Source organism: Merops nubicus, unplaced genomic scaffold (genome assembly GCF_000691845.1).
Source record: "Merops nubicus isolate BGI_N331 unplaced genomic scaffold, ASM69184v1 scaffold16384, whole genome shotgun sequence".
NCBI lineage: Eukaryota > Metazoa > Chordata > Aves > Coraciiformes > Meropidae > Merops > Merops nubicus.
Window position 1 is genome coordinate 2,951 of NW_008606348.1, and position 26,574 is coordinate 29,524.

General features: G+C 40.7%; 1 protein-coding gene across 1 annotated transcript; it reads left to right on the forward strand.

The window, feature by feature from the left end:
* Positions 1 to 1,138: 1,138 nt before the first annotated feature.
* MTAP (methylthioadenosine phosphorylase) lies at positions 1,139 to 26,574 on the forward strand (the record flags this gene model as incomplete). The annotated part of the gene is made up of 7 exons (XM_008939628.1): positions 1,139 to 1,225; positions 5,459 to 5,517; positions 7,879 to 8,046; positions 15,743 to 15,845; positions 19,367 to 19,606; positions 20,113 to 20,235; positions 26,507 to 26,574. Coding segments are annotated over 7 exons (819 nt in total), but the record flags the coding sequence as incomplete, so codon positions are not given.

Genomic DNA, 26,574 nt, shown 5'->3' on the forward strand with positions numbered 1-26,574 from the left:
TCATCTGTGAGAATATATGTTTCAAATTGCCTGTTTTTTCTTTCCCTTTTTTGTAAGAGAAGTAGAACGGGTGAGAAATGAGGAAGAGCAAGAACTGGGTGATTATGAAAGCATGACAGATAGGTGGCAATTGTGAGTCACTTCATGCTTCACTGCAAGGTGTATCAAAACACAGCATAGGACTTCACTGGATTTCCTAAGGAAATAAAATATATTTAAGTGGCTGTTTGCCCTCTCTTTTCTATTTCCATTATACTTCGAAACTGTCAGTCAATTTCATAAAAATGTGAGAAAAAAGTACTTGAAAAGAGTTAATTAAAAAAATAGAAGTAAGAGTCTGTTAAGTTTCTCCTTAGGGAAGGGTTCTGAGTTGGATAAAACCTGGCAGTAGTGCATCTGCACAGCAGACAGTTAGTGACCCAGCTGCAGAAAAAGTTTGAATGAGCACTTAGACCTTCTTAGGTACCAGATGACTTAACTGTAAATATGTGAAGAAGCCCCAGCGGTACTCACAGCAGGGGAAACTGTCAGCAGATTCTTCTTATTTCACTTGTGAAGAGGCTGCTGAGCTGTCCCCCTTTTCAGAAGCTGTACAGAGACTACTTGCAGAAATGGGGAATTTCTTAGATCTTGGCAAGTCAACACAAAAACTTTGATTTATTTTTGGAAATACTCTCATCTTCTGCATGTAATGCTGTACAGTAATGCCTGGTGTTCAGTATAGCAGTTATACATAGGACTGTTTCTCTGCACGTAAACAAGAAGCCTTTGTTATAATATGCTTTACGCAGGTATTTCTCAATATAAGATGCATTTTCAAAGAACACCTTTCTTGTAATAGGAATAAATTATGAATTGGCACATCTTTGTGCATTTTCTATAACTTTTTTAAATTCAGTATGTTTAAAGAGGAGAATCGTAGTGTAAGAATTGGCAAATGAAATACCGTTGTTTAAAATCAGTAATTTGAAATTTCCTTTCTGTGAAACTGTGCTGGGCGTATTATGTCTTGTTGATTTGTAGTCTAGACCCATCTCAAGCGGCAAATAGATTTTTGTAGCTGCCTAGTTAGTTTTTGAGACATGTTGTTAAATGGAGTGTAATCTCAAGAAGACTAATGCATACTTTTCTGTGTAAGATCGGAATTATTGGTGGAACTGGCCTGGATGATCCGGATATCTTAGAAGGAAGAACAGAAAAATATGTTGATACTCCTTATGGCAAGGTCTGTATAACATTTTTTTTTTAATTACTGAGACTATTTGCTGCTTTTAAAGATGTTTGTATGCTTTAAGATTTTTTATAGACTAAATGAATGCGTAAAGGAGGTAACTGTCACAAGACTGTTCCATTTTGGTTGCTATGTATTGTGTAATTCTTAGTTTGTAGAAACAAGGTGTTACGAAGTTCTGTGTGCAAAGGAGACTGTGCCTTTTCTCATTTGTAGACTGGATGAATTTTCAAACTTAGTCCTGAATTTCCAGTCAGGAGGGGTAAACCCTCTCTTTCAAATCTGTGCTGTTGGGCATACCTGTAGTTTATGTCAAATCCCTCCAGGAACCTTTCTGAATTTCAGAAAACTATCCTTTAGAGTATGCAGGCCACTGTTTTCCCTGTAACCATTGAATGATGCTATACATACCAATGCTGTCCTTACTGTCCTATATAGAAGCATATAATTTGAAACTGAAACATAATTTAGAACTGGAACATTTGAAAAAGAAGCTCTGAAACTGTTTTTGTGGCACCACTATTCCTGACCAACTCTTCACATTGTTTCAGCCCTTTTCCTTAGCAAAAGGGAAGGATACAACCAGTGTTGCTCTATATGCAGTGCTGATTGTGTTGTGAAGGACAATTCCTGCCTCAAACCTTTTGTAGTAGGAACAGACAAGACAAAGGATGAGATGAGTAAGAGTGTAAAAAGCAAGCAGAGTTTGTGTGTCCACCATCCAAGAAGGTGAAAGAGATCAAAATTAAGGGAGAAGAAAACATAATCAGAAAAATACTTTTAACTTTTCCATTATCCTTCAGTATCTGTTAATAAACTGCAAGAGAATGAAGGGAACTTGCCTCCTCCATTTTCTGTACCCTCCTGTCCAGCCAGCATCAACTTACATTATTAGGCAATCTGGGGGTATTTTTTTTTTCAGGTGAAATCTGGAAAGGTTTAAAGGAAACTAGAATGAGAATTTTTGCAGTTCTCTGTATTTGCATTGGTCCTCCCATGATCTTTCAAGTTAAACTAGTACTAGTGAAAATGTAGTACATTCGGTATTTTTAAACTAAAAATATGCTTACAGCTGTTAATATTCCAACCTTCTTTCTCCCTTGCTCACTTCCACCATTTTCATTGCATCAAAAAACATGATACTCTATGGAAAACATGCTAAAACCTTTTGGCAGTCTTATTGCCAGGCATGGAAAATACTGTTCCCTGACAGAACAAGAAAGTTGCTTGCAAGAGCATTTAACTTCATCACTGAATTTTGAAGTTACTAATACATTTCTTGTTCTGAATATACTTTCAGTTAAATTGTGTTCTGGATGACAGAACTTGGTTCTGAATCACCTTTCTCCAAATTGGCAAAATATCTTCCTGTTCTAGAAAATTATTTTAGGTGCTCTTCTCTTTTTTTGGTCATGGGTATTACTGACATAAAAGGGGGGCAGGAGAGGAGGAGTTGGGTCCACCTTGCAAATGTGTGTTGTGTGCTTGCAACAGGAAAATCAGACCATGTGATATAACATAAGTCCTCTTCTGCCTCCCTAAAATCATGTACGTTTTTTGGTTCCTGGGCTAGTTAAATGAAAGCTTGGGGTACCTATGAGATACTTTTCCATTGCAAGTCTTCCTTAGTTTTTTTATTTTGCTTGTTCATTCTTTTTTCTGCTCCAACTTGCTTCTGAGGTGAGACCAAGGAGAAGTAAATTCTGCAAGCACCACATGAGCAATACTTTTTATTTCAACTGTTTTACTGTTAACTGCCCAGGGTTCTTTGCCCCTTTTCCTGCTTTGAATTTTGTGGAAGAGGAAAGTAAATATGTATAAGAATTATTAACATTTGAGAACATTTTATTTGGTCTTTTATTACATCCTGCTTTAAAATACTGTATTTGACCTCTAAATTTGGATTGTTCCAGTGGAATTCTGTATTCAGGCAGTCACCCAGAAGATGCACTGAATGTGTTCTGTGGAAGTCTGTGTAAAGAAGACAATGTTACATGGCCTGGAGCCGTCTGAAGTGACTAGGATGGCAGCAGATAGGGAAGGAGGCCTTGGCTGCTACCACTAGACTTTGAAGCCTGTTGGATCTCTAAGGTGTTGCATTCTTGCTGCACCCACAGTGTATGCCAGAATTCAGTGGAGTTCTGTGGTGGTGAGGATGAATATCAAACAGCAGTTAAACTGCAGCTTTCTACCTTAAATCTTTTTGAACTTGGTATAAACTCGAATCTATCACTTGCAGTAAGCCTGAATCTGTCACTTGTAAAGCAAAGGGCCCAACATTTAACTTACTGATCTTTACTTTTTGTCTGCTAGGAAGCAAGGAAATTTGGCTGTCCTATTAGTTTGTTTTGTTGATTTTGTTGGTTTTTCTTTTTTACCCGGCTGTGAGCTAAGTTGCGTGCTTATTACTTCACACAGAAAATTTGTGCTCTCTAAACAAAACAAACCCAGAAATCCCCAAAATTTCAACTGCAAATTATTATAAACCTTTACTATTATGGAATGTTACAAAAATCAAAATGACTTGGCAAGGCTTTGGCCCGCTGTGTCAGGTTCACAAAACTGTATTTAAAGTAAGTAAATAGATTAAATATTTAAATGTCAACAAGTTAATATTAAATGAAGATGTTTAAAAATAAGTCAGATTATAATACAGTTCTAAAAATAAATTTTTTTGGAACATTCAATTTATTTTTTAAAAAAAAAAAAAGTGTCAAATCTGTTTCTGGCAGAATTTAAATATGGGGGACTGAGTAAATTATGGTGCTTTGAAGAAATTTAACATTAAAAATGACCAAAAAGGGCTGTGCAAGAAGGAGTAGAAAGTGGTGTCTTTATTGAAAATTAGTATCTCTAAAATGCAGCTGTGTGAGACTCACTTATTACTTTATTCCAGATGTCTGCGAATTTTCAATTGTGTAATGGAATTAACAGCTGTAAAACTAAATGCTAATTTAAGCCTTGCACCTAGCATGAAAATACAAATAAAAATACTTTTAGAGAGCAGGCAAAAGCAAATTTCTAAACGCAAATATATGAATCCTTCCAGAAACGTGCAAACTTGTAATTAGTAAGTAAATAGTAATTTTGTTAATAGCTATTTCAGCTTGAAATCCAAGAGCATGGAAGAAAAGATTGGCACAGGGTGGCTCCAGTTTGTTTGAAGTTTCTTCTACACTGCAGTGGAAGGAAGGAAAAGCATTCAGTTCTCAACAGGGCAGGAGAAGCAGCACATCCAGTGGCACCACCCTGCAGCCCAAATGCAGTTTAGTATATAATGAAACAGAGGACTCAGATCCTTTAACAAAAAGGGAAGCTGTAAGAATTGTGTGTCTCAGATCCCTGTAGCATATAGCCTAGGAGCTGAAGGGGGCTGTGTGACTATTTTGTACCCCAGCCGGGGAGCTAAAACCAAAATGCTCCAGTTGCTTGGATGTTTGGTTAGTCAGGGAGAATGCACGATCTCAGTGTGTAGCTGAGAGGAGAGAGCATTGCTGTCTTCAGGTTCCTGGGCTGACCCAATATGACACTGCTTCTGCTACTAGTGTACCAGAAGTTCTCTGTCATATCACAATTCATTTCCCAAAAGCAAAACTCTCAGCAGCAGGAGAGACAGAGTTTAGCAGGAAGTGGGAGAGCAAAAGATTGGCTGGAGGAGTCTGGAACTCCTCCTCACACCTCTAGTGTTGGCTAGGGGACCATGGTAGAATGGGGACAGAGAAGAGAAGAGAAGAGAATGGGGAGTGTTATGGAAAGAGACAGATTAAATGTGATTTCTTTTGGGAGCGGCCCTTTTTGTAGGGCATGGCACCTGTTCTTCAAAAAGCAAACCAAGTTTACAGGAGAGAGTGAAACATGCTAACCAACTTAAAGGCAACATGTACTTGCTTCTTTTTTCATATTTGTGTAGCACTGTTTGAAATACTGTTTCAGAGTGTTTGAAACTATTCCTGTTCCAACCCCCAAAGTAGGGAGTTGCAATATTAGTGCTAATACAGACACAGAAGAAAAATTTGTTAAACCTTCTGGACTTAAGCTTAATCTTCCTGTTCCAGGCAGTTTTACTCATCTGCCATATCAAATTACAGAGCTGAGCTGAAGAAAATGTGTGACTACAGTGGTAACCAGTATTTCCTTTCGTAACCATCCTGCTTATTTTTATATAGCAGTTAAGGTTTCTAATGTGATTGTCAGGCTGTAGCTCATTCTTATTTCCTTGTTTTGCAGCCTTCTGATGCTTTGATATTGGGAAAGATAAAAAATGTGGATTGTGTGCTGTTGGCAAGGTAAATGAGGGTTTTAAAGGGCTTTATATTATGTGTCTTAAAGTTTTCTCTGAACTTTTTTCTTTTTACTTTAGGAGAGTTGAATTTTTACTCTGACTTCGTCTTGCTCTGTGTATCTTCTGTCAAAGTCCAGCAGCAGTCTGCGTTTTTCCCTAAGCAAATTTGGTGCTACAGGGACTGAGAGTGTTAAAAATACAGTCTAGGTTAGGAAAGACAAATCTGACTGGAAAGACAGCTCCTAAGTGGACTGTGCTGCCCTAGTGAGAATGGCAACCTGCAAGGCTGCCTGCTCTGGTGGTAGGTAGGTGGTGCCTGATAACCTCTGTAATTCCATCTGCTCCCTGTCTTTGCAAGTTTCCGTTGTGAAACTGGAAAATTGCCCATTTCCAGATGAACTGTATCTCTAATGCCACTGTAGACTTCCAAATCATCCCCTTGATTATCGAGTCCTCTGGCTGTTACCTTTATTGCTTAAGAGGCTGCAGAGGCTGCATCCCCTGTAGTTCTTTCTCCCTGGGTCATTTTTATTCAGGCACCTCTTGCCATACTCAGAAGAGACTGATGAGTGCATAGAAATTTCACAGTAATGTAACTGTGGATATCTAGGGCCAATGTGTTGGTAGGTTAAACGTAAGAATACTAACACAGTTCTCAGCATCTGGACAGCATGGGCAGAACCAGGTGCAGATAGCAAGGTCCATCAGCAGTCCCACGAGCTGAGGCAATGAATCAAGTCCAAGAGCCATCCAGCCAGTCTGGGCCAGAGGAGCAGGAAATGGGGCCAGAGACAGGGCTGGAGACAAGGCTGCAGTATGTGTCCAAAGTCCATCCAGAAAACAGATCTAGAGACAAACTACAGCATAGCTCTGAAGGCCATCCAGGAGACAGGGCTGGGGACAGGCACACCTGTGACAGCGCAGGCCCGGAGTGAAGGCTGAGGCCAGAGTTGGGAGGTGGGAGCACCTAGACTCATGGGCACCAGGTGTTTGGGAAGAGGCCCAGTGTGAGGCTGGCCAGGGCACTTACAACCCATTGATGCACTCACAGCCCCCATTCTTTTCATGCCAGCATTTTTCCATTAAGCTGCTGACTGTTACCATCTCTGCAACTACACTTCTGTCTTATCTGCATGGACTTCGCTCATGTATTTTGTTACACCTGGACAACATTTTTCTCATTTTTGCATATGAAATGCTAAGCCAAGATCTCACAGATATCCTGTATCAAAGTAGGCCTTGGGTTACAGGTGGCTGAACAACTTGGCTGTGGTTTGCATTCTCACTGGGATATATGACTATTCACATGTGACCCTTGTGAGTTTACTTTTGGGTCTAAGGTATGTGCAACTTCACTTTGTGTTTTGGGAAAAATAAAAGTTGCTTGTGAATGTTAGATTGAAAAAAAAAAAAAAGGCATGTATATTCCAGAAGAGGATTATAACAACTGCAACATTTAAAAAATAAATCTACATGCCTAGTAATTTACCAGAAATGCTAATGACAACATGGAAATTTTGCCTGACAGTGTTTGGTCATGTTGTGTGTCACTCCCCAGTTGATCAAGCTCTTAAGACCTTTTGGTCTTGGTGAAAGAATCAACTGGGAAATTAAGTTACTCCTTTCCTCTTGCATTGTTGAAAATAATTTTCAAATGTGTTTAGTCATTATGTGAATGATGTACCTGTGTAGTGACAGAGATAGCACAAAAGCTTGTGCTTAAAAGCCTAAGCATTTCCTTTCTTGGTGAAAAAATATACTGCAACAGTGTGCAGTCATTCTTTTAATTTATGAAAGCTGTCAGATCATTATAAAACCAAGGAGAAAAATGTGGTGATTCTACTGTTTCCTTTGGGAGGATGACAGATTAAAACGATGTGTTCTTTCTGGTTTTAATCTCCTGTGATGTGCCACTCTTTTCTGGGTGGGAGAATGCAAACAACACTTCCGAGCAGAAAGTTAGTGACATATAGAAATCTTGCAGATTTGTTTTAGTGTATGGAAGATTTCATTTGCTACATCTGGGTTTTCAGAACCTATGGAACTCATTTCAAAAATTCAGAGAAAGATGGGTTTTGTACTCTTGAAGATGCTAAAGGGTGTTTGAGTGGTATTTTAAGATTCTTTTCATTGAACTTAAAAATTTTGCATTTAAAAGGAAAACTAAAATGCTATTTCTTAAATCAAATAATAAGAGAACCTTCATACATCTAGGAAAACAAGCTACACTGGAAATAGCTGAAATATCAGGTCCCCTTCCAGTGTTGTTAGGGAAATTACATTTCCTGGAATTCTCTTTATCTGGAAGAATAAAGGCAATTTCAGTCTGATTTATTTTACTCTTTTGTAACATGTATCTTTGCAGACATGGAAGACATCACACAATTATGCCATCAAATGTCAATTATCGTGCCAATATCTGGGCATTAAAAGAAGAAAATTGTTCACATGTATTAGTAACTACGGCCTGTGGTTCATTGCGAGAGGTAATACAACCTGGAGATCTTGTAATTATTGACCAGTTCATTGACAGGTGGGTAACATTTTGTTTTAATTATGTTCTTTGTTTTGGGGGAGAAAAAAGGGTGCAGTTAAACAATATAATAACATGTTAACTTTTTGTGGAATGCAGTGGTAATTCTTTTGGCAAAAAGTGAGATTCATAAAAGAATTTGTGATAGGAAACAGGAATGAGATTACATTCAGCTCTAACAGACAGAAAAGAAATATTAGGCTTTCAAGAATGACCTTGAATGAGCTAAAGTGTAGCTCCTTGGGAAGAGTCTTGTGAAGAGATCTCATATTCTCAGACGTGAGGGAGGAACACAGGCCATTCTGAATTTCAAAAAGGATCTGAAATTAATAGACCTGTGAGAGAAAGTGTAATAGGAACCAGGTAGGAACATAGACGTGGTAGTAATGAGACCCTACAGAGGAGAGATTAAGTGCAACACAGTGGGAAAAGAGAGGAGGTTGTTTTAAAGCAAGGATAGATGCTAACAGTTGTTAAGAATCATAAGGAAGTAAATTTTTTGCAAAGTCTGTGTACTCTAGTTAGTCCTTCCCTTCCTGATGTTTAGAAAAATTCAAGCAGATAGAGGAAATGTGAAAAAGCTGCATTTAAAGATCATCAACTACACCAAATATTTGAAAAATATAGTTGCACATTTTAAGAGGTAAAATTATTCATAATACTTATAGGTGTGCTATACCTGAAAGTCTTATTTGAGTATTCCACCCAATTTTTAGCATTTGGAATGGTTTCTGTAGCTTCTTTGTTCTTCTGTGGTGCTGCTGGCAGTATTTCATTGCCAAATGAACATGTATGGTTTGTTCTCTGCATTGCAGTGCTGTTCAAGTTTTGACTTACTGACATTTTTGTGTGTAACTGAAATGCTATTTCTTGTAAGAGAGTATGTCTTAAGCAGAGTGTATCTAAATGACTAAGTACCCTGCAGGAGCAAGGCCTATAAAAAGGGCTTCCTGTTATACTAGAGTTGATTTATGAGTGGAGAGTAGCTGTGTTGCTGACAATGGTCTTTTTTTTTTAATTGTAAAAGTATTTAGGCTGATCACTTTTGTCACAGAGGCACCTGCAAAATGGAAAGCAGGGGCTATCAAAAGTAGGAGTTTATTGCAACCAAAGCTTCCCAGCGCCCCTTTTGACAAAAATCAAATTACAAGTTTAGATGTCTGTTGAGAATGTAACTACTACACAAATAATTTAAGGAATGAAGAACTGAAATGAGCATACACTCACTTATAAAGGGGAAACCTCCCACACAAGAGTGCCCACGATATCACTTACCCAAAGGGGGGGGTTAGGTGAGGCTCACTCAATCCGTGGAAACTCACTCAGTCCATGGAAGTGTCCTTGGACAGCATGTCCAAGGGGAGAGTCCACCAGCCAGGACTGCTGCTCTACCAGGAACCAACTCAACTGGTCCTTAGGCAGTGCCCCTTTTATATACCCTAGCTGAGGGTGCACTGTGGTTGTTCTAATCGGCTGAGGGGGCAAGTCCAGGCAAAACAGGCTCAGGGGTCTAGACCCTGAGGTGCCAGTCAAGCACCATGAGGAGCAGCTTCATGTCTGAAGCTTCAGACTGCTCTGGGAAGCTCTGTCTTTGTCTGTAAGGGAGGCTGCACCTACTATAACTTTGTGTATACTGATTAGATCATAATCATCGTTATTCTTCCAATACTACTCAGAAACAAGTATCAATATTGATATCTGTAGGAAAGATATTAGAGATATGTGGGTACGTAGCTTGGATGATTACGAGTAAAGCACCAGCAATTTTCACAGCATTATCATCTAGCAGACCCCTAGGTAGGTATGGGGAGCCTAACCGTGCTAAGCTGCGAGTTGCATGCACAGTAGGAAGGTGCTTCTTACCCAGAAAGCCTGCAGTTTTAAACAAGAAACAGCTGTAATGGTTGCAGCATTGTTTCCTGCCTCGGATGAGTGGTGGAAGTATGGAGAAGCTAAATTTGCAGTGGTCAGGTAAAAAGCCATTAGCCCAGATACAAAATTTGAGATCATCCTTCATCCAAAACATCATTATCAAAATTAACAATTCATTTTGAAGCTACCTAATATCCTCCTGCAGCTTTAAATTTCCAAGCACTTGCAAGTCTGCATCATAACTTCTGAGCTGGAAAGGAAATAATCAGCTTGGTTAATGTTGGGGTTTAAGAACACATCACTTTCAAGAAAAAGAAGAAAGCCTGTAGAAAATTCAGAGTATTTATTTATCTGATGTGAAAGTGAGTGAAAGGAGAGGAATCGTTTACGTTGCAGCAAAGAAGGCAAATATCAATAGGGGTGTTGCCAGCAGGTCACAGGAGGTGATCCTTCTTCCCCTGTACTCAGCACTGGTGAGGCCACCCCTGGAATACTGTGTCCAGTGTGCTGGGCTCCTCAGTGCAAGATCGACACAGACATACTGGAGAGAGTCCAGCAAAGGACCACTAAGGTGCTGGAGGCACTGCAGCCTTTCTCCTGTAAAGAAGGGCTGAGAGAGCTGAGACAGGTTAGCCTGGAGAAGACTCAAGGGGGGGATCTCATGAATGTATATAAACACCTGAAGGGAGGGTGCAGAGAAGACAGAGCCAGGCTCCTGCCAGTGCTGCCCAGTGCCAGGACCAGGGGTGGTGGGCACACAATGACACACAGAAGGTTCATTATGGACATCAGGAAATGCCGTTTCACTGTGAGGGTGACTGAGCACTGGCACAGGTTGCATGGAAAGGTGGTGGAGTCGCCCTGCTTGGAGATATTCAGAAGCCGTTTGGAGATGGTCTGGGCAGCTGGTGCAGGGGCATCTGCTTGAGCAGGCGGGTGAACCAGATGACCTGCAAAGGTCCCTCAGCTGTTCTGTGGCCTATCATTTGGAATTTATTGGCATGGTCACCAGCAGTAATGGCAAAGCCCGTATATGAGCAGTGGTTCATTCGAGCAAGTAAATTTACATTTCAATGTAGAAGAGTGAGAGCTTGTGGGGACGTGTTTCATGGCTTCAGAAAACAAACAAGCTCCTAATAAAGGCATGTGAGAAAGTTTTTGAGAGGAAAACAACATGTAATAGGAATTTTAAAATCATTACTATCTTGCCTTTTAATTCAGAAAACTACCAAGTGATAATCATAGAATCATAGAGTCCTTTAGGTTGGAAGGGACCTTCAAGATCATCACATCCAACCATTGAGCCATTAGGGCTCTAAAGTCCTCTGCTAAAACAGATCAGAATCTGTCAGGGTTGGAAGGGACCACAAGGGTCACCCAGTTCCAACCCCTCTGGCATAATAATAGTCTGATTTATCTGACAGCTTCATTTCTGTGATGTCTTTTTCCCTGATGATTTTGCCAGTGGGTGTTAGACTGATGGTTCTTTGGGGGTAGAGTCTGCATTTTTGCTTTTGACAAGGGTGTATCATCTATAATAATGATTGTATTATATATCATGAATCATTATGAAAACAATGCTGCTGGGAACATATTTTCATGGTTTAAAGTGGATTAATTGTCCACAAAAGTCTGAAGTGATGCAATTTTTCTGAAATACCTTCTAATGGAAGGTCAGGGTCCTGCAAACCATCTGTGTCAACAGTCTTGGAAAGGTACTGGTTAAAGCTGAAAAACAGTTATTTGTCTTCAGAGGTACTCTGGCTTCTATATAGTGATTAGCCCAAGCCAGGCACTACATAGGGAAGCAGCTTGAGTCCAGGTGGGAAGGATTTACTCAAGCTGACAGTAAAATCAGTGCCTTCTAGGTGTCCAGGTACCTTTTGGTGTCTGAGCTCTAGTTCTCAATAGAGAACATATCATTATCCTTGGTTTGGGTATAAAGTAAGAAGGAATAGTGAATAAGAATGGGAGAAGAGCCAGAATTGAGTAGAAAGCTATAGGCAGCAACTGTAGTTTGCTCTTCTTGGGCACACACGCTGTGGCGTTAATGACAGGATCTCAGCGTATGGAGTCAAATAGTGCTTCTGCCTAGCTTAGGCTGTAGGTTTGTCTCACGATGGGGATCACAGAATAGGTGTAACTAGAACTATATAGCATTTCCAAAATTGAGAGCACAGTTCTGCAGATCATTAGCGCTCCTAATCTGTGTTTGATTTCATATATGAAGTCTCTGCTTTCTTCATGCTTATCTATTAGTGTGGGTGTTTAAACAATAAAAGATATATTTTGTTAAAAAAGTACCAAAATATTTACACGGTGTTCTCCCTACTGACAAATCCAAAAGTAATCACAGGTTCTATTATGGGCTATAACAGTTGTTCTTTTCTTTGAAAAAAGTACCTAAAAAAATTTTGGAAGAGATTTTTTAATGACTTTGGCTCCTGTTAATTTATCAGAGCACTATTAGTCAACTGGCAAGATCAAACTGGTTAGGGTCTGTTTAATACTTTTTTTTTTTTGGTTTGCTGCTGATGTTTGCTAGGAAGAGTAAGAAAGTAACTGCCTCCTTGGATGACTCAGCTCACTCAGGAAGGTGCAGAAAATAGCTTCATAAACGAAATCCTGTAACAGCTGCCAGCTTTATTGTTTGAATTCTTTGTATCACACACAACGCTGCAATTAATACAGTATTGCTATACTCTGTAAAATTTTTCATTGGAGAATTTTCTTCCTTTGTCCCTGAAACTGCCTTTTATACAGCAGATGCTGGTGTGGATTTTCATTTTGTTCTTTAATTACTAATAGCTTGTTGATAACTCAACACTACTGGAAGGAAGGGGAAGGTTATGGTGCAGGTAGCAGACAGCTTTTTTTCACAGATGGAAGTGTTTGGCTTGGTCACTTCTTTGACTGGATTTTGCTTCCTAGCATCAGTCATGGCATTGCCAGAAAATCTCATGTTACTGTGATAACATCAAAATGAAGGAGCAAAAGTCACCTTACTGTCTGATTAAAAGTGTGGTGTGTACAAGCTCTGGGGAAACCTTCAAAACTGCAGTATGTACAGCTTTGAATTTGAAATGGTAGTAAGGGCAAGGCAGGCATAGCACAACTATGCAACAGTGCAAGTTTTCCTGTGCTGTGACACCATCTCGTTGAGCTTGCTACAGAAGTGGTTATGCATAAAAACATGCCTGTTTCCCAGGGGAAGAACTCCCTTTTCTCCTGTACCACTCTCCACTGTTTGGCAGCGTGGTTGTCTGAGGGGGGTTCTCCATAGAGCCCTGCAGAGGTCAGACAGCCAGCAGGAGCCATGCAGCCCCCGCTCTTAGCTGCTGGCTCATAGTTATCAATCCAGTGCATTGAGGTGCTGCTTCTATTCTCCCCCACTGGGAGCATCTCTGTGCTTTCCCTTTATGCTCTGTGTGGTCTGTCTGAATTGTGCGCCTCTACTAGAAGTAGCGTGGCTCGTTTCTGGGCAGGCACTGGATAACTTCTTCCTGTTTTAATGTAAACAATCAAGCAGTTGTATAGCCTTCAGTTGTGCTCTGTTAAGTGAGCTCTCCTTGCGATGGAGGACATGAGGACCTCTCCATGTTTAAAATTGTGAAATCTAAGGAGCAGATCATCTTTGAAGAGTGGCTGTTGAGTTACTTATTTCTTGTTTCCTGCTGGCTCCAAAAGGGACACTCAGGGTGCATAAAGAAGGTCTTGAATCTCCTAGAATGAGAGGAACTTTATGCAGACACTGTCATTTGCTTTCTGGTTCTTGGTCCCTGAGGGTAAGGTAAGGAAAACATCTGTGATTCTTTAACCTTCATTCTCTCTGCAATGGATACAGAGGAACAGTATTGCAGCTGTGAAAAGTACGTCCTGCTGCTGCCCTGTGCCTTGCAGGCAGGTGAGCAGGACAAATTGGTGTGGCCAGCTCCTGACTTCAATAGCATGACTACAGAAAGGAAGAGTCTAAAAGTCATTCCACTGTACCAGCCATTACTTCACAGACAGCAAGAATCAGATTGGTTCAAAGCTGCCTTTATTCTCACCTGAGCCTGGCAACTTGCAGACACTCCAGCTAGCTCCGTATCGAATAGCTGTGGCCTTTGCAGAGGTGCAGCCTTGCCTGCAGACGATAAATTGTTGCACTGTGTGTGCAAACACATGAGGTCGGTTGCTCAGAGCAGTCATAGGTCTTACTGTTGTTATGTATTCCCATGCAGTTGGTGCATTTCTTTATTAGACTGTGTGGTGATGTGGCCATTCTCTCCCAAGGACGTAGGATATCTGAGATCATAGTTTAATATTTATACATATGTGATCTTCCTCAGGGCTTTTCTGATTGAAGGGGCCTGACTAACTACGTGTGAAATGAACTACAATGCAGGAAATGGATTATGACTTTTTCCATTTCCTCCAGTTCTAAATAATTGATTAGCAGACACTAGAAAAAAAAGTATGTAAAATAAGATACACTAAATTTGCATCTCATAAGTATCCAGTAAAGGGAAAATTAATATTAGTGCTTCAACTGATTTTAATAGCTGTATCCCATTTCGCATATGTTTTTAATTTGCTGATCTCTTTTCCTATTTTATAATCTCATCCTTAAGGCTACTCTATTGGTGCCACTTGGGTAGGGAACTGTTGTGAGCAGAAATTTTGTATTTTAACTGTGGATTGAGTTTGGTTGTTACCTAACTTTTCGCCTATAAAATAAAATGTGACACACTGAGAGGAAGAAGGGAAGGTATCAAAGAATTTCATTTTTTCACCATCCAGTGAATTAGCTTGAGGCAACGCATTGAAAGGTGAGGTGATAGTGGATAACAGTTCCAGTAGTTGTCAAAATGGCATACTGGATGGTAATTTCTGCAGCATATTTGACCATTTCCATGCAAGTAAAAAATTTTCTCACTTCTTTCAGTAGAGAAAAGGTTTCTTCTGCTTGCAAGTGGCCAGTGCATATGTGTAATCTTTCTGGGAATATGAAGACATGCTGTTCCAGGGTTTTTCTGGTTGAATTCCCATCCTTTCAACGTAGGAACGCAATGATATTGTATGAACAAACTCTATTTTGACTAGTTTTGTGGTAATTCAGACTTGATTCCTTCCCTTTCTGAAAGCTTCCTGTGCTCTTTCTTTTTTTTTTTTTTTTCAGAGATTATTTGCTTGACTGTTAAATTTAGCTGATTTCTTTTGGGTGGAATCACAGCATGCTGTGGCTTTTTGTATCGTTTAGAAACAAATCAGCATTCCAGCATTTTGTTAACAAAAGGTATTCTCTAATTAATTAACAGTGGACTACTGGGGTAACATTTATAATCTTGAGCTCAATTCTGAAAGTTTTGTGCACAGGCAAAATAGAATCACTGGTGGTAATTAATGTCTTACTGGTATTTTGGTTCCCTCCCAGGAATGCTATGGTTTTGGATTTGTGTAAATTTCCTAGAATCATGGAATGGTTTCGGCTTGAAGGGACCTGCCTCAAAGATCACTTCATTCCAATCCCACTGCCATGGGCAGGGTCACGTCCCACTAGATAGGGCTGCACAAAGCCCCACTCAACCTAGTCTTGAACACGTTCATTATTGGGACATCTACAGCCTCCTTGGGCAACCTGTTGCAGTGACTCATCACCCTCATAGTGAAAAACTTCCTCATAATTCCTAATCTAAATCTACCATTTTCCAGATTAAAGCCATTACCCCATGTCCTATCACTACAGACCCTCATAACAGTTTTCTTGTAGGCCCCATTGCATGTTTTCTTGTCTAGTTTCTCCCTGTTCTTCTCTCTGAGAATGTTTTTTTTGCTTTTCTAGAACAACCAAAAGACATTGTACCTTATATGATGGACAGCATTCCAGTCTTTCAGGAGTATGTCATATTCCAATGGCAGAGCCGTTCTGCACCAAAACCAGAGAGGTTGGTGAATCTTATAATAGTGTTTAGAAATGTTATTTTTGTGGCACTTATTCATTATATAGTAGTTTAAGTGTGCATTCTTAGAATACAGAGACAATCTGCACCACTTTATTCCTGTTTCTCAGGCAAGTCATGATATTAAGGAAAAATGTAACATTTGGAAGGCATGGGAACTAAAAGATCTTGTGTCTATAGGAGCTGTCTTCCTAAGGGAGCTGTGCAAAAGGTGTCAGTTTGCAATCTAGATTTCCCTGGGATCTTAATAACAGGACAAAATTTCTTTACTTTTCAGGTAACAAGCCAAGAGAGCAACAAAGTGAACAAAGCAGAAATATATAAATCAGTTTCTTTTTCTGAGTAAAACTGTGTCTATGGTAGGGGCACTCTACATACTTAATACAAAGAATTAAATATATAGTACTGTAGCTTTCACAGAAATTCCCATATTGCATCTGTGCTTGTGTGCACTGTGGCAGTGGGTGGTGGTGGAGAGTCAAGGCTTGGTTTAAAAGATGTTATATATAGGAACAAGATAAATTACTGTAGCCTTTTATTGTTAACTGTTGCTCTTAGTTTTGTTCACTTCAAACCACTTACAGTAAAGGTGTAAGACACTGATCTGTTTTCCAACACCTTTATAAGCTTCTGGGAGGAGTGTATCTGTGATTAAATATGCCACCTTCGTGTATTCTTAGGCCTGAGGAGAAAGGAAGGTGAAGACTGAGCTGCACACTTTGTGCTGTTGTGGCATACTCTGGTCAGAAGCTGCAAGGAGGTTCATTCTCCAGGGGCATGGGACTGCTCGTAGAACCAGTCATACCCACCTAAGACACCTGATCTGTGTGCAGGCTGTTACTGCACTGAGCAGGACACAGCTGAGCTGTGAAGCAGGTGGCCCAGTCTGTACCCAGAGCACGTACCAATATTTGTATTTATGAACAGTGCTGCTCTCATCACCAGTTCACTTCAGTGTCATTAGAGGCTGTTTTTGTTAACTGGGCAGACACTAACAGGGTGGTTTCGAGGTGTCCACCAGCAGGTCCACAGCACTGTTAGTAGAACAATGCTTCGGTGCACTGGGACTCAAGGTGTTTTGCAATAAAATAAAGGTATTTTAAATCTCATCAGGAAACAAACTGTTATGTATTATACACATGCATGCTTTTGCCCTTCTTCCGTGGAGCAGCGAATTATACAAAATACTTTTGCATTTTTCATGCAACAAGAGCCTAGCCACATGCTCTTACCAGAGGTAAACTGGCACATAGTTGCTTACTGACTTGGAGCATGATGTCATGTCACAACAGATACGAGGAGTTTATTGAGAGCTAACGGCACACTTTCTGGAATGGATTAAAACCAGTGTTATTACTGAAATGATTTGCAGTACTTCACACTGTGCCCCTTCCTCATTTTTTTAAAAAGATGAGTAGCTACACAAAAGCCATTTCTTGAGGTTGCAGGGAACTTATGCCAAAGCTAGTTTTCTTTCAGTTGTTAGATACCTAGAGGCAGTGTTCTCGGGGTATTACAATTTTGGAAAAAAACAACAGAGAAATGCTCCTTTTCAGATAAAAAAACATTTAGGTGCTTCCCAGTCTCGCATGTGATCCTTACCTCATTAGCCTATGCATTCTAGTCACTAACAGATGTTCTAAAGAACATGTGGTTTTGAGCTCTTAGTGATGCTGAACAGGGATACTTCCACTTCATTTGAAAATACCAGATAAAAGTGACTTAAACTGTTTTCCTAGAACTATCCCTGAAAATTCTTGGAATCATTTCAGACAAGTTTATCCCAGTTCAGGGGAAATTCATAGATAAAAACAACAATTACAAAGCCCAAACTATTAATGTAGTAGACTATTTAAGGAATTTTGCATGAAAACACTTGAAAACATTATGTTACATTGCATTTGTGCAAATACATGAAAATACTGTTTTATTTGGTTTATGCAGTGTATATTAAATGAGACTCTGAAAGGATTATCTTTTCTCCAACTGCAAATTTATTAATGACTTAGGGTGCCTTGGTTATTACTGCTTTTGGAAGCTGAGACTCATTACAACATCTTACAGGGTGTGAAGATGGAACTCTGTAAAGAGTTTCAGGGGAATACTGATCAACTGTGGTTTAAGTCAAACCACATCTGTAGTTGTCTGTTGATATGTTAACAATGTGTAATTAACTGTCAATCAGTAAGTTACGTATTAGAGTGAATATCAGCAATAAATCACAATATTAGAATCATGCATTTGTTTAGGTTGGAAAATACTTTTAATATCAAGTCCAACCATGTGATTAGGTATGACTAATATTAACTTACAGCATGTTAGCAGACACCTACAAATTTCTAAGTGTCCTTCCACTAATCCCCAAAAGCTCTGCCTTGTCCCAGCACGCATATTCATGCAGTTTCATGCACAAATACCCCTCCGCAGCACATGTGGGTTACATGCACACTCAGTCTCTCCTGGGAGTGCTGGTTTACCTGTTTAGATGCATCTGCAGTGGGAGATGTGGGTACTGCAGTTCTATGTGTACTTGTGCTGCTCCACACAATCCACTGTGCCAGCGAGGAGGTTCCCCACGAGGTCATGTAGCACACTCAAGGTATCGCTGCGCGTTGCACTCACGTGTGGCAGGCTCACCCAGCTGGAGTGTTGGCTTCTCACAGCTTTGCAGGACGCCTGCTCCACCTGGCCTGTGTGAAGGTCATGATGCTGACAAGTTAGCTTCTGGTGGCATTGGGCTATGTTTTCACTGCTGCTGTGCCATGGAGGTATCTTCTGTACCATCGCCATTTTTTTTTGTACTGCTTTTACATTTCTTTCAAGGGCTTTCTGTTGATGATCATTTTAAACACATATCATCATGGTTACTTTCCCCTTCCTACTCATGACAGCTGTGAGTGTCCTAGTCCCATTTACACATGCTGGTACACTCTTAGGGTTACCCAGACCATTTACCAAGAGAAAAAGTCATGATCATTCTGCCACAAAAAGGACTTGCTCAAACTGTGAAGACTAATATAAAGCACATGGTATGTGTCAAGTGCTCAGTCACTGGCATGGGAATATGTGGTGACAATTTCTCTACAGATTTCCAGGGTATTCTTTGAAGTATCTCCTTATTAAGTTTTTCTGACTATTGTTTTCACCGTGGTCTCAACTCCACCACCATGTGGTAACCTAGTGCTCAGTGGAGCATTTTCACTGTTCTGTTCTCCATGTAAGAACAGCCTAACTAGCATGCTGCATTTTTCAGTTTGCTAATCTCCTTGGTCTGCATTGAATCCAACTGATACTAACAAAATCAGGTGAGTTCAAGATCATTCCTGTTAGTAGGACTATTAATTTCTCTTGCTGGATGAGAAAACTGAAACTGATCCTTGGTTTTGGACAGCTGTAGCTATATAAATCTTGATTGCCTTGTATAAAGCTAATTTCTTTTGTATGTAAGTTTTTTGATGGGATGCAAAAGCACCAGGGGAATTATTTCAATTTCCTGATATTTTCAGGTTCTTATTGAGACTGCCAAGAAGCTTGGGCTCCAGTGTCATTCCAAGGGGACAATGATCACTGTTGAAGGCCCACGTTTCAGTTCTCGAGCAGAAAGCCTGATGTTTCGCAGCTGGGGAGCTGATGTTATCAACATGACCACAGTGCCTGAAGTGATTCTTGCGAAAGAAGCTGGAATGAGTTATGCTAGTATTGCCATGGCAACAGATTATGACTGCTGGAAAGAACATGAAGAAGCAGTGAGTGATTTTTTTTTTCCTCTGAGTCTGGTCCTGAGGGATCTGGATCAGAACCTGTAGGTTTTGAGAAGAGATCACATACCGAAGTGAATCTGTTCTTTCTTACATCAATATCACTGACTTTTCCAGAACCAACTGTTGCTACCTCATTCATTCTCATAAACTTGCCTCAGTTACTAGCAAATCTTTTGTCTTCCTTTGTCTGGATCAAGGGGTCTGTACTTATGAAGCTCATGAGCTCTGTGTGTGAGCTTATCTTCCTGTAACTGGTGTTTTTTCTTTTGCAGCTTTGTGCAGAGTGTTGTATCTGTTTTAGTTCTATTAGTGTAAAATACAATGAGATATACACCCACAGAGGAAAAAAGCTTTTACTGGCTCAACATTTATGGCATTTTAAGGCTTCACATTTTCACTTAGAGATGCACAAGTTAAATGAATTTATTTGTTTATTTAAAACATGTGCCATCAAAATTGTGAGACATCACTTAGTTTTATTTTATTTCTAGGTTTCAGTGGATAAAGTGTTAAAGACACTGAAAGGGAACGCAAATAAAGCTACCAGCATACTCCTGACTGCTATACCTCAGATAGGTTCCATGGAATGGACCGACACCCTGCACACCCTGAGAGTAAGTACACATGAGGCTGGTGAGTACCCAGGACAGTGTATGCATATATGCACATGATACAGCTATATGTTTTGAGATGTTTCTGCTTACTTTGTAACTTCTTAGAGTAGATGCTTCAAGAAACCAAATATGTTCAAGGTGGGCAAATAAATTCATTATGACTTTACAAGCTTTATTGCAAAGGTCTTCAGTTTTACAAGGTGTTACAAAAGGTAGAAAAAATAAGAACATCTACATGTGGTTGGTGAGGTGTTATCTTTAATAGCACAGATAGTATAGAAATCTATGTAAGCATCCAAATGGAAAACCTGTACCTCTTCCCAGCTCTAGGTGGAGAGCCAAACAGAGAAGACTGAAACAAACCAAAACCACTGTGCTCTCATTAACATGTAGCAGAGGAATCTGTTACATGATATGGGTAATAACCAGTCTGAAATGATTGCAGCTGTGTTCTCCCACAGGTTTGAGATCCACAGTGCATGAAAAATATGGCAAAGAAAAACATTTCAAAATATGTTGGTGAGGGAACTTTTAGACAGAATTTTTCTTCGAGAACAGTTTATATGTTTTACATCACCTCTTTCACAGACATGCTTGAGATTAGTTTATGGCTATAGACTAGGGGGAAAGGATAACGTTAAAATGGTTTAGATATTTATCCAACTTCTCGACAAGCTTTTTATTATAAATAGAGACTTCCAGGAGTACAATAGAATAAAGCATGAAAGCAACTGAGGATTACACTGAGATGGTGTGAAGGACACAGAAAGAAAACTGGAATGTAAAGAAAGGGAGCAGAGAGAAGTGGGCCACAAGGATCTCTATTAGTGGAAGCAGCAGCAGTCTGAAAAGGAGGAATCGTAGACTGTTTTAGGCTGGAAGGGACCTCTAGAGGTCGTCTGGTCCAACCTACCCACACAAGCAGGGACTGCTCTACCTGGGTCACATCACTGAGAGCCCCATTGACACTGACCTTGAATGATTCCAGGGGTGGGGCCTAGACCACCTCTCTGGGAAGCCCATTACAGTAGTTATCACCCTTATATTAAAGAACTTTTTTCTAATATCCAGTCTAAACCTATCATTTCCTAATTTAAAACTATTACTCCTTGTCTTATCATTCCAAACTCTTTTTGAATAGACCTTCCCCCCTCTTCATGTAGGCCCCTTTCAGGTACTAGAAGGTCACTATAAGGTCCCCCCAGAACCTTCTCTTCTCCAGGCTGAACAGCCACAACTCCTTCAGCCTGTCTTCATGTGAGAGGTGCTCCAATGCCTTGATCATTTTGGTGGCCCTCCTCTGGACTCGCTTCAACAGATCCACATCCTTCTTGTGCTGGGGTTTCCAGAACTGGTCACAGCACTCCAGGTGAGGTGTCACCAGGGCAGAGTAGAGCAGCAGAATCACCTCTCTTGATCTGCTGGCCATGCTTCTTTTAATGCAGCCCAGGATGTGATTGGCCTTCTGAGCTGCGATTGCACATTGGTGGCTCATGTCCTGTTTTTTATCCACCAGCACTCCCAAGTCCCTTTCCACAGGACTGGTCTCCAGTATATCCTCTCCCAGCCTATACTGATAGTGCTGTGTAGGACCCTGCACTTGTCCTAGTTGAACCTCAAGAGGTTCATCTGGGCCCACTTCTGAATCCTGTTCAGGAAACTTTCAGAGAGTCCAGTCTCTGATAACTCTCTTCTCTCTTAGGTTCTTTCTGTCTGTTATCTGAAAATCACTGTGGTGACTGAAGGGCTAAAGAAGATGAATACAAACATAAGTCATGTCCTCATAAACCTGAAAGTGTGTCCCTGAAATTCAACTATCAAATGAGCTGTTTGTGCTTTAAAAATCTACCATGTCTTCTGATTTCCATTTTGCTTCCAATATGGTTCTTTTGTTGGTGGTTTTGATCTCCAGTTTAGTCAGTGAGTTAAAGGAAAAAAATATTAAGCAAAATTTACCTCAGACACTTTTAAGTAGTCTTGACCAGGTCGCATTTGTTTAAGTCCAACACAAACCCTTGAAGTGAGTCTTTTGCTGATTCTTCACTAGACAACTTCCTTTTCATTAGGAGGCCTTGGACTGTACCTCTGTACTCTGCACCGGTGAGACCACACCTTGAGTCCTGGGTCCAGTTTTGGGTACCACAGGATAAGAAGGACATAGAGGTGCTGAAGCAGGTCCAGAGAAGGGCAACAAGGCTGGTGAGAGGGCTGGAAAACATGCCTTGTGAGGAGCAGCTGAGGGAACTGGGGGTGTTCAGTCTGGAGAAGAGGAGACAGAGAGGAGACCTTATTGCTCTCTGCAGCTACCTAACAGGAGGTTGTAGTGAGACTGGTGTTGGTCTCTTCTCCCAAATGACTGATGATAGGACAAGAGGAAATGGCCTCAAGTTGTGACAGATTTTGATTGGATATTAGGGAGAATTTCTTCACTGAGAGAGTGGTGAGGCACTGGAACGGGCTGCCCAGGGAGGTGGTGGAGTCACCATCCCTAGAGTGTTCAAAAAACGAGTGGTGGTGGCACTTGAGGCTATGGTCTAGTGGTTAGGGAAATGTTGGGGGGAAGGTTGGATTGGTGATTCTAGAGGCCCTTTCCAACCATGGTGATGCTATGATTCTGGTTATGACTCTTCCTCACCTGATTATCTGAAACAGTGATTTTAATATCCCCTCTATACACTTCTGAGAGGTAACTGACTTTTCTCTTTCCTCATCACAGTCCTTAGGGAATTGTGTCATGGGTGGGTGAGGGAGACAACAGAATCACTATTCCTTCTCTTCTCTAATCCACAGAAAACATTTTCAGTGGACTGGGCCAAACTTTTTATTTAATACAGATACCTAGCTTTAAAAAAATAAGAGGGTTTCAACAAATAATCTAAAAAATGTGATAAATATTCCTACTTTGGTCATGCTGGCATGCAAGAAAACTTACCAAGTGTATAACACTGCTTAAGTACTGAGGGACCTACCTCCAGTTCTGGCAGGTATACTTCAGTAAGGAGTGTCCTGTTGCTTTTGCTTGTATGATTGTCTTGATTCTTCATCCGACTGGCATTGAGTTTGCAAGTTCCTTTTAGTGAACACTAACCCTTCTTGCAGTTCACTGTCAGCTGTTCAAAACTGATTCAAGTGCTTCCTCCAGAGCTCAGCCCCTGAACTACTGTGCTGAAAGAAGAAAATGTGATGCACCAGAGGAAGGGTCACTTCATTCTAATGTAGCTTCTTATGCTCTTCCTCTTAAGCATCTGCTGCTGCCTGGTGTCAGTAGTGAATATTGAGACTGTTTCACTTGGGCTTGACAATTCTTAAGTGTTTATGCTCTTTGCTGATAGTGGCTGATTTGAGTGCTAGTATACTAAGAAATGGAGTTGATCTGAAGGCATCAGAAGAATGTGAAACAGGAACTAGGTATTGGCAGTGTGGACTGAGTTTTTGTCGGGAGAGCTGGAGTCACAATTGTTTCTTGTTTAACACAACCAAGTACTCTGGAAAAGTGACAGGAAAATCTGAGGCTTTGGAAGCTTCTTTTGATTTTACTTAGGAATGGCAGGAAAGGCTAAAAATCTTTGTGTTTGAGGCATTAAATAGCAGTGAAGTCAATGAAGGATTGGCATTTCTGTGTTAATGAATGAGAGGGAATTTTACACTACAGCAGAGGGAGAGACAAATGCATGTGCCTCTGTACAAAGAGTTTTAAAAAACTATTCTCTTCATAGATGTGAAGTGTTCTTCTGTGTATTGTACTCTGGGAATTTTGAAGGTGAGATGATGGGTTTTTTAACCAATATTTTTTGTAGGCACCTCCTCCTAGTGCTTGAAGGCATTGCCTCTTGCGTGCCCTGTGGTAATGTGGTATGGAAAGCAGACAGGGAGGGAGCTGAGCCAGACTGCAGCTGGCACTCTGCTCTCAGTGACCATGTGAAGCCACACCAGCCTATATCGAGGTTGCAGCTTGGCATCTCAAATGGGCATTTGCCAGTGTCAGTTCCTGGTGTCTGGGGAAGCGTGTGAAACCGTAACACTCCCCATGGACACTGCTTTTCCTTTCTGAGCTCTGAGGTCTGGCTGGTACGACTGGAGCAATTTCTCCAGGCAGGAGGAGGTATGCCACCAGTCTCTTTGTCCATCTGCATTTGTCTGTCTCCTTCCACAGAGGTATGCATCCCACACACACACATAAAAGAAGAAAATGTGATGCACCAGAGGAAGGGTCACTCTTTCGTGTCACCTCTGAATCTCACAGTAGTCTTTAGGAAACCCTGAAGTGTTGAAGCAAAAATGTCCAAGGGATGCTTTTCTGCTAAAGGATAGGCTTTTCATGCGTCCTTTCATCTGTGATATGGCAGTGAGTATAAGTATAGTCTGAAAGTGACTATTTTTAACTGCCTAAGGTGTCTTTAGGCCAGTATTTGCTGGCTCTATTGCTGTAAAAAGAGACCATTTTCCAGACTCAGTTTACATGATCTTAAAAAAAATAGTTTGGAGCAAACTTTTCTGTAGGCACAGTATCTTCCTATAGCCCGTCATTTTGAGGCATGGCCAGGATACAAAGCTCTTGCTCTTTCAGAACTGAGTATGAACACATTGTATTTTTGTCACGGATCAGGGAACACAGATGATGCAATTGATTGCATTGGTCCAAGTGATTTCTGGCCACTGTCGTGGAAATTTCTGGTCATCCGTGGGTGAGTATGGCTGGATCTGCTATTCATTGAGAAGTTGTTTAGTGAGGTGGTAATCACTGGAGGTTGTTGCTGTAATGTTCATGAAATAGTGACATTCATAATCCTGTGGGGAGTGAGGAAGGCAAGTAGCAAAGTACAGATCCTGGAGTTCAGGTGAGCATTCTGGTGTTCAACAGGTGAAGTAGCAGGTATCCTCTCATGGGATATCCTTTTCATGGGTGGCAGCTCTGAAAGGACAAGGAGCTCCAGAAGGCTGGCAAGTCTTTAAGGGCAGCATTGTCCAAGCACAAGAGTGACGACAGAAAAACCAATCAGGAGACTGACTTGACTGAACAGGAGACAGCTCCAGTGCAAAAATGCAGCGTTCAAGGGTTGGAAGCAGGGGCAAGCTACAAAGAAGAAATGCAGAAGCAAGAGCAGGCATGTAGGGATGGCCTTGGGAAAATTAAAGCTTGCCCATATTTGACATGTGGAAGGGATGTCAAAGGCAGGAAGAATGTCATCCACTGGATTGATATCAAAGGCTGATCAAGTAAAACATAGGCTTGTTGCTGAATGAAGTAAACAAATCCATGACAGCAGACAATTTCAAAAGGGAACAAATATAGTAGATTTTTTAAAATCTTTGTTAGGAAAAGTATCGGTGAGAGAAGAAAAACTGTCTTGTTGAAAAGAATTTTAATCAGAACAACTGGAAATAGAGCTCTGTACCTTTATTACAGTAAGGCTCAACCCCATGAGAACTGGGAGAGAATCTGTACTGGGATGGTAAAAGGAATGTCATGCCAGAACTGATTTTTCTTACAGCGTGGGTGTTAGAAGAGCAGATTGTGGTAAGGTGTCAGAGCTTCTCTAAATGCTCCTCAGGGAAATTTGGCTCTGTGAGGAGACCTGCTGATTCTGCTTGCCTTTTTTTAGGTTTTGTACTAGCCTGTGTGAAATGGTATTTGTCAGACCTCTGATACCAGGAATAATGTTGTATTTTTGTAAGAGAGCTGTGGTGAGTGAATACAGGGGGATAGTTTTGGTTGAGTAAGGCATCTGCTGTTGTGTTTCGCCCCAGTTCATTGACAGACATGGTCTTTAGTATGTGATAGATAACAAGTTGAAGGGCTAACGTTTTTCGGTCATTTTGTTCTAGTCTGTCACAGACTGAAACTGAGCTTTGTAAGTTATGGATGTAGAGCTCTGATCTTGTGGATGTTACATATGCACGTACATGTAAGCCAGTGTGCGAGTCTTGGAAATGAAAAGCAAGCTGCACAGTTTTTCATTTGGACCCTGTGAGCCTGAAGTCCTTTATGTAAAGTTTCTGCAATATAATTGTTGTTCTCAATACCAAGAAGCCTGTTACATAAGTTTAAGAAGTTGTAATGACAAGTCCTTGAACTGTTGCAGGATATGGCCTCCTTGTAATTCTTTTAAATGTTGTGGTGCTGGAGGAATTTGGAGATACTATGCACATGGAAAATATTACACCTGTCTGTAATCCAAATGGAAGCTGTGTCATCTGCCTCAATGCTGAAAAGTAATTCTGCTCTGCATTGGCAGAAAGAGAATTCATCTACTCTGACTTTGTATTTCAGACGGCAGTGCAGTGTTCAGTCATCCTGCCAAAGCAGTAACAACCTGGATGGACCTTGGCGTTTGGGTC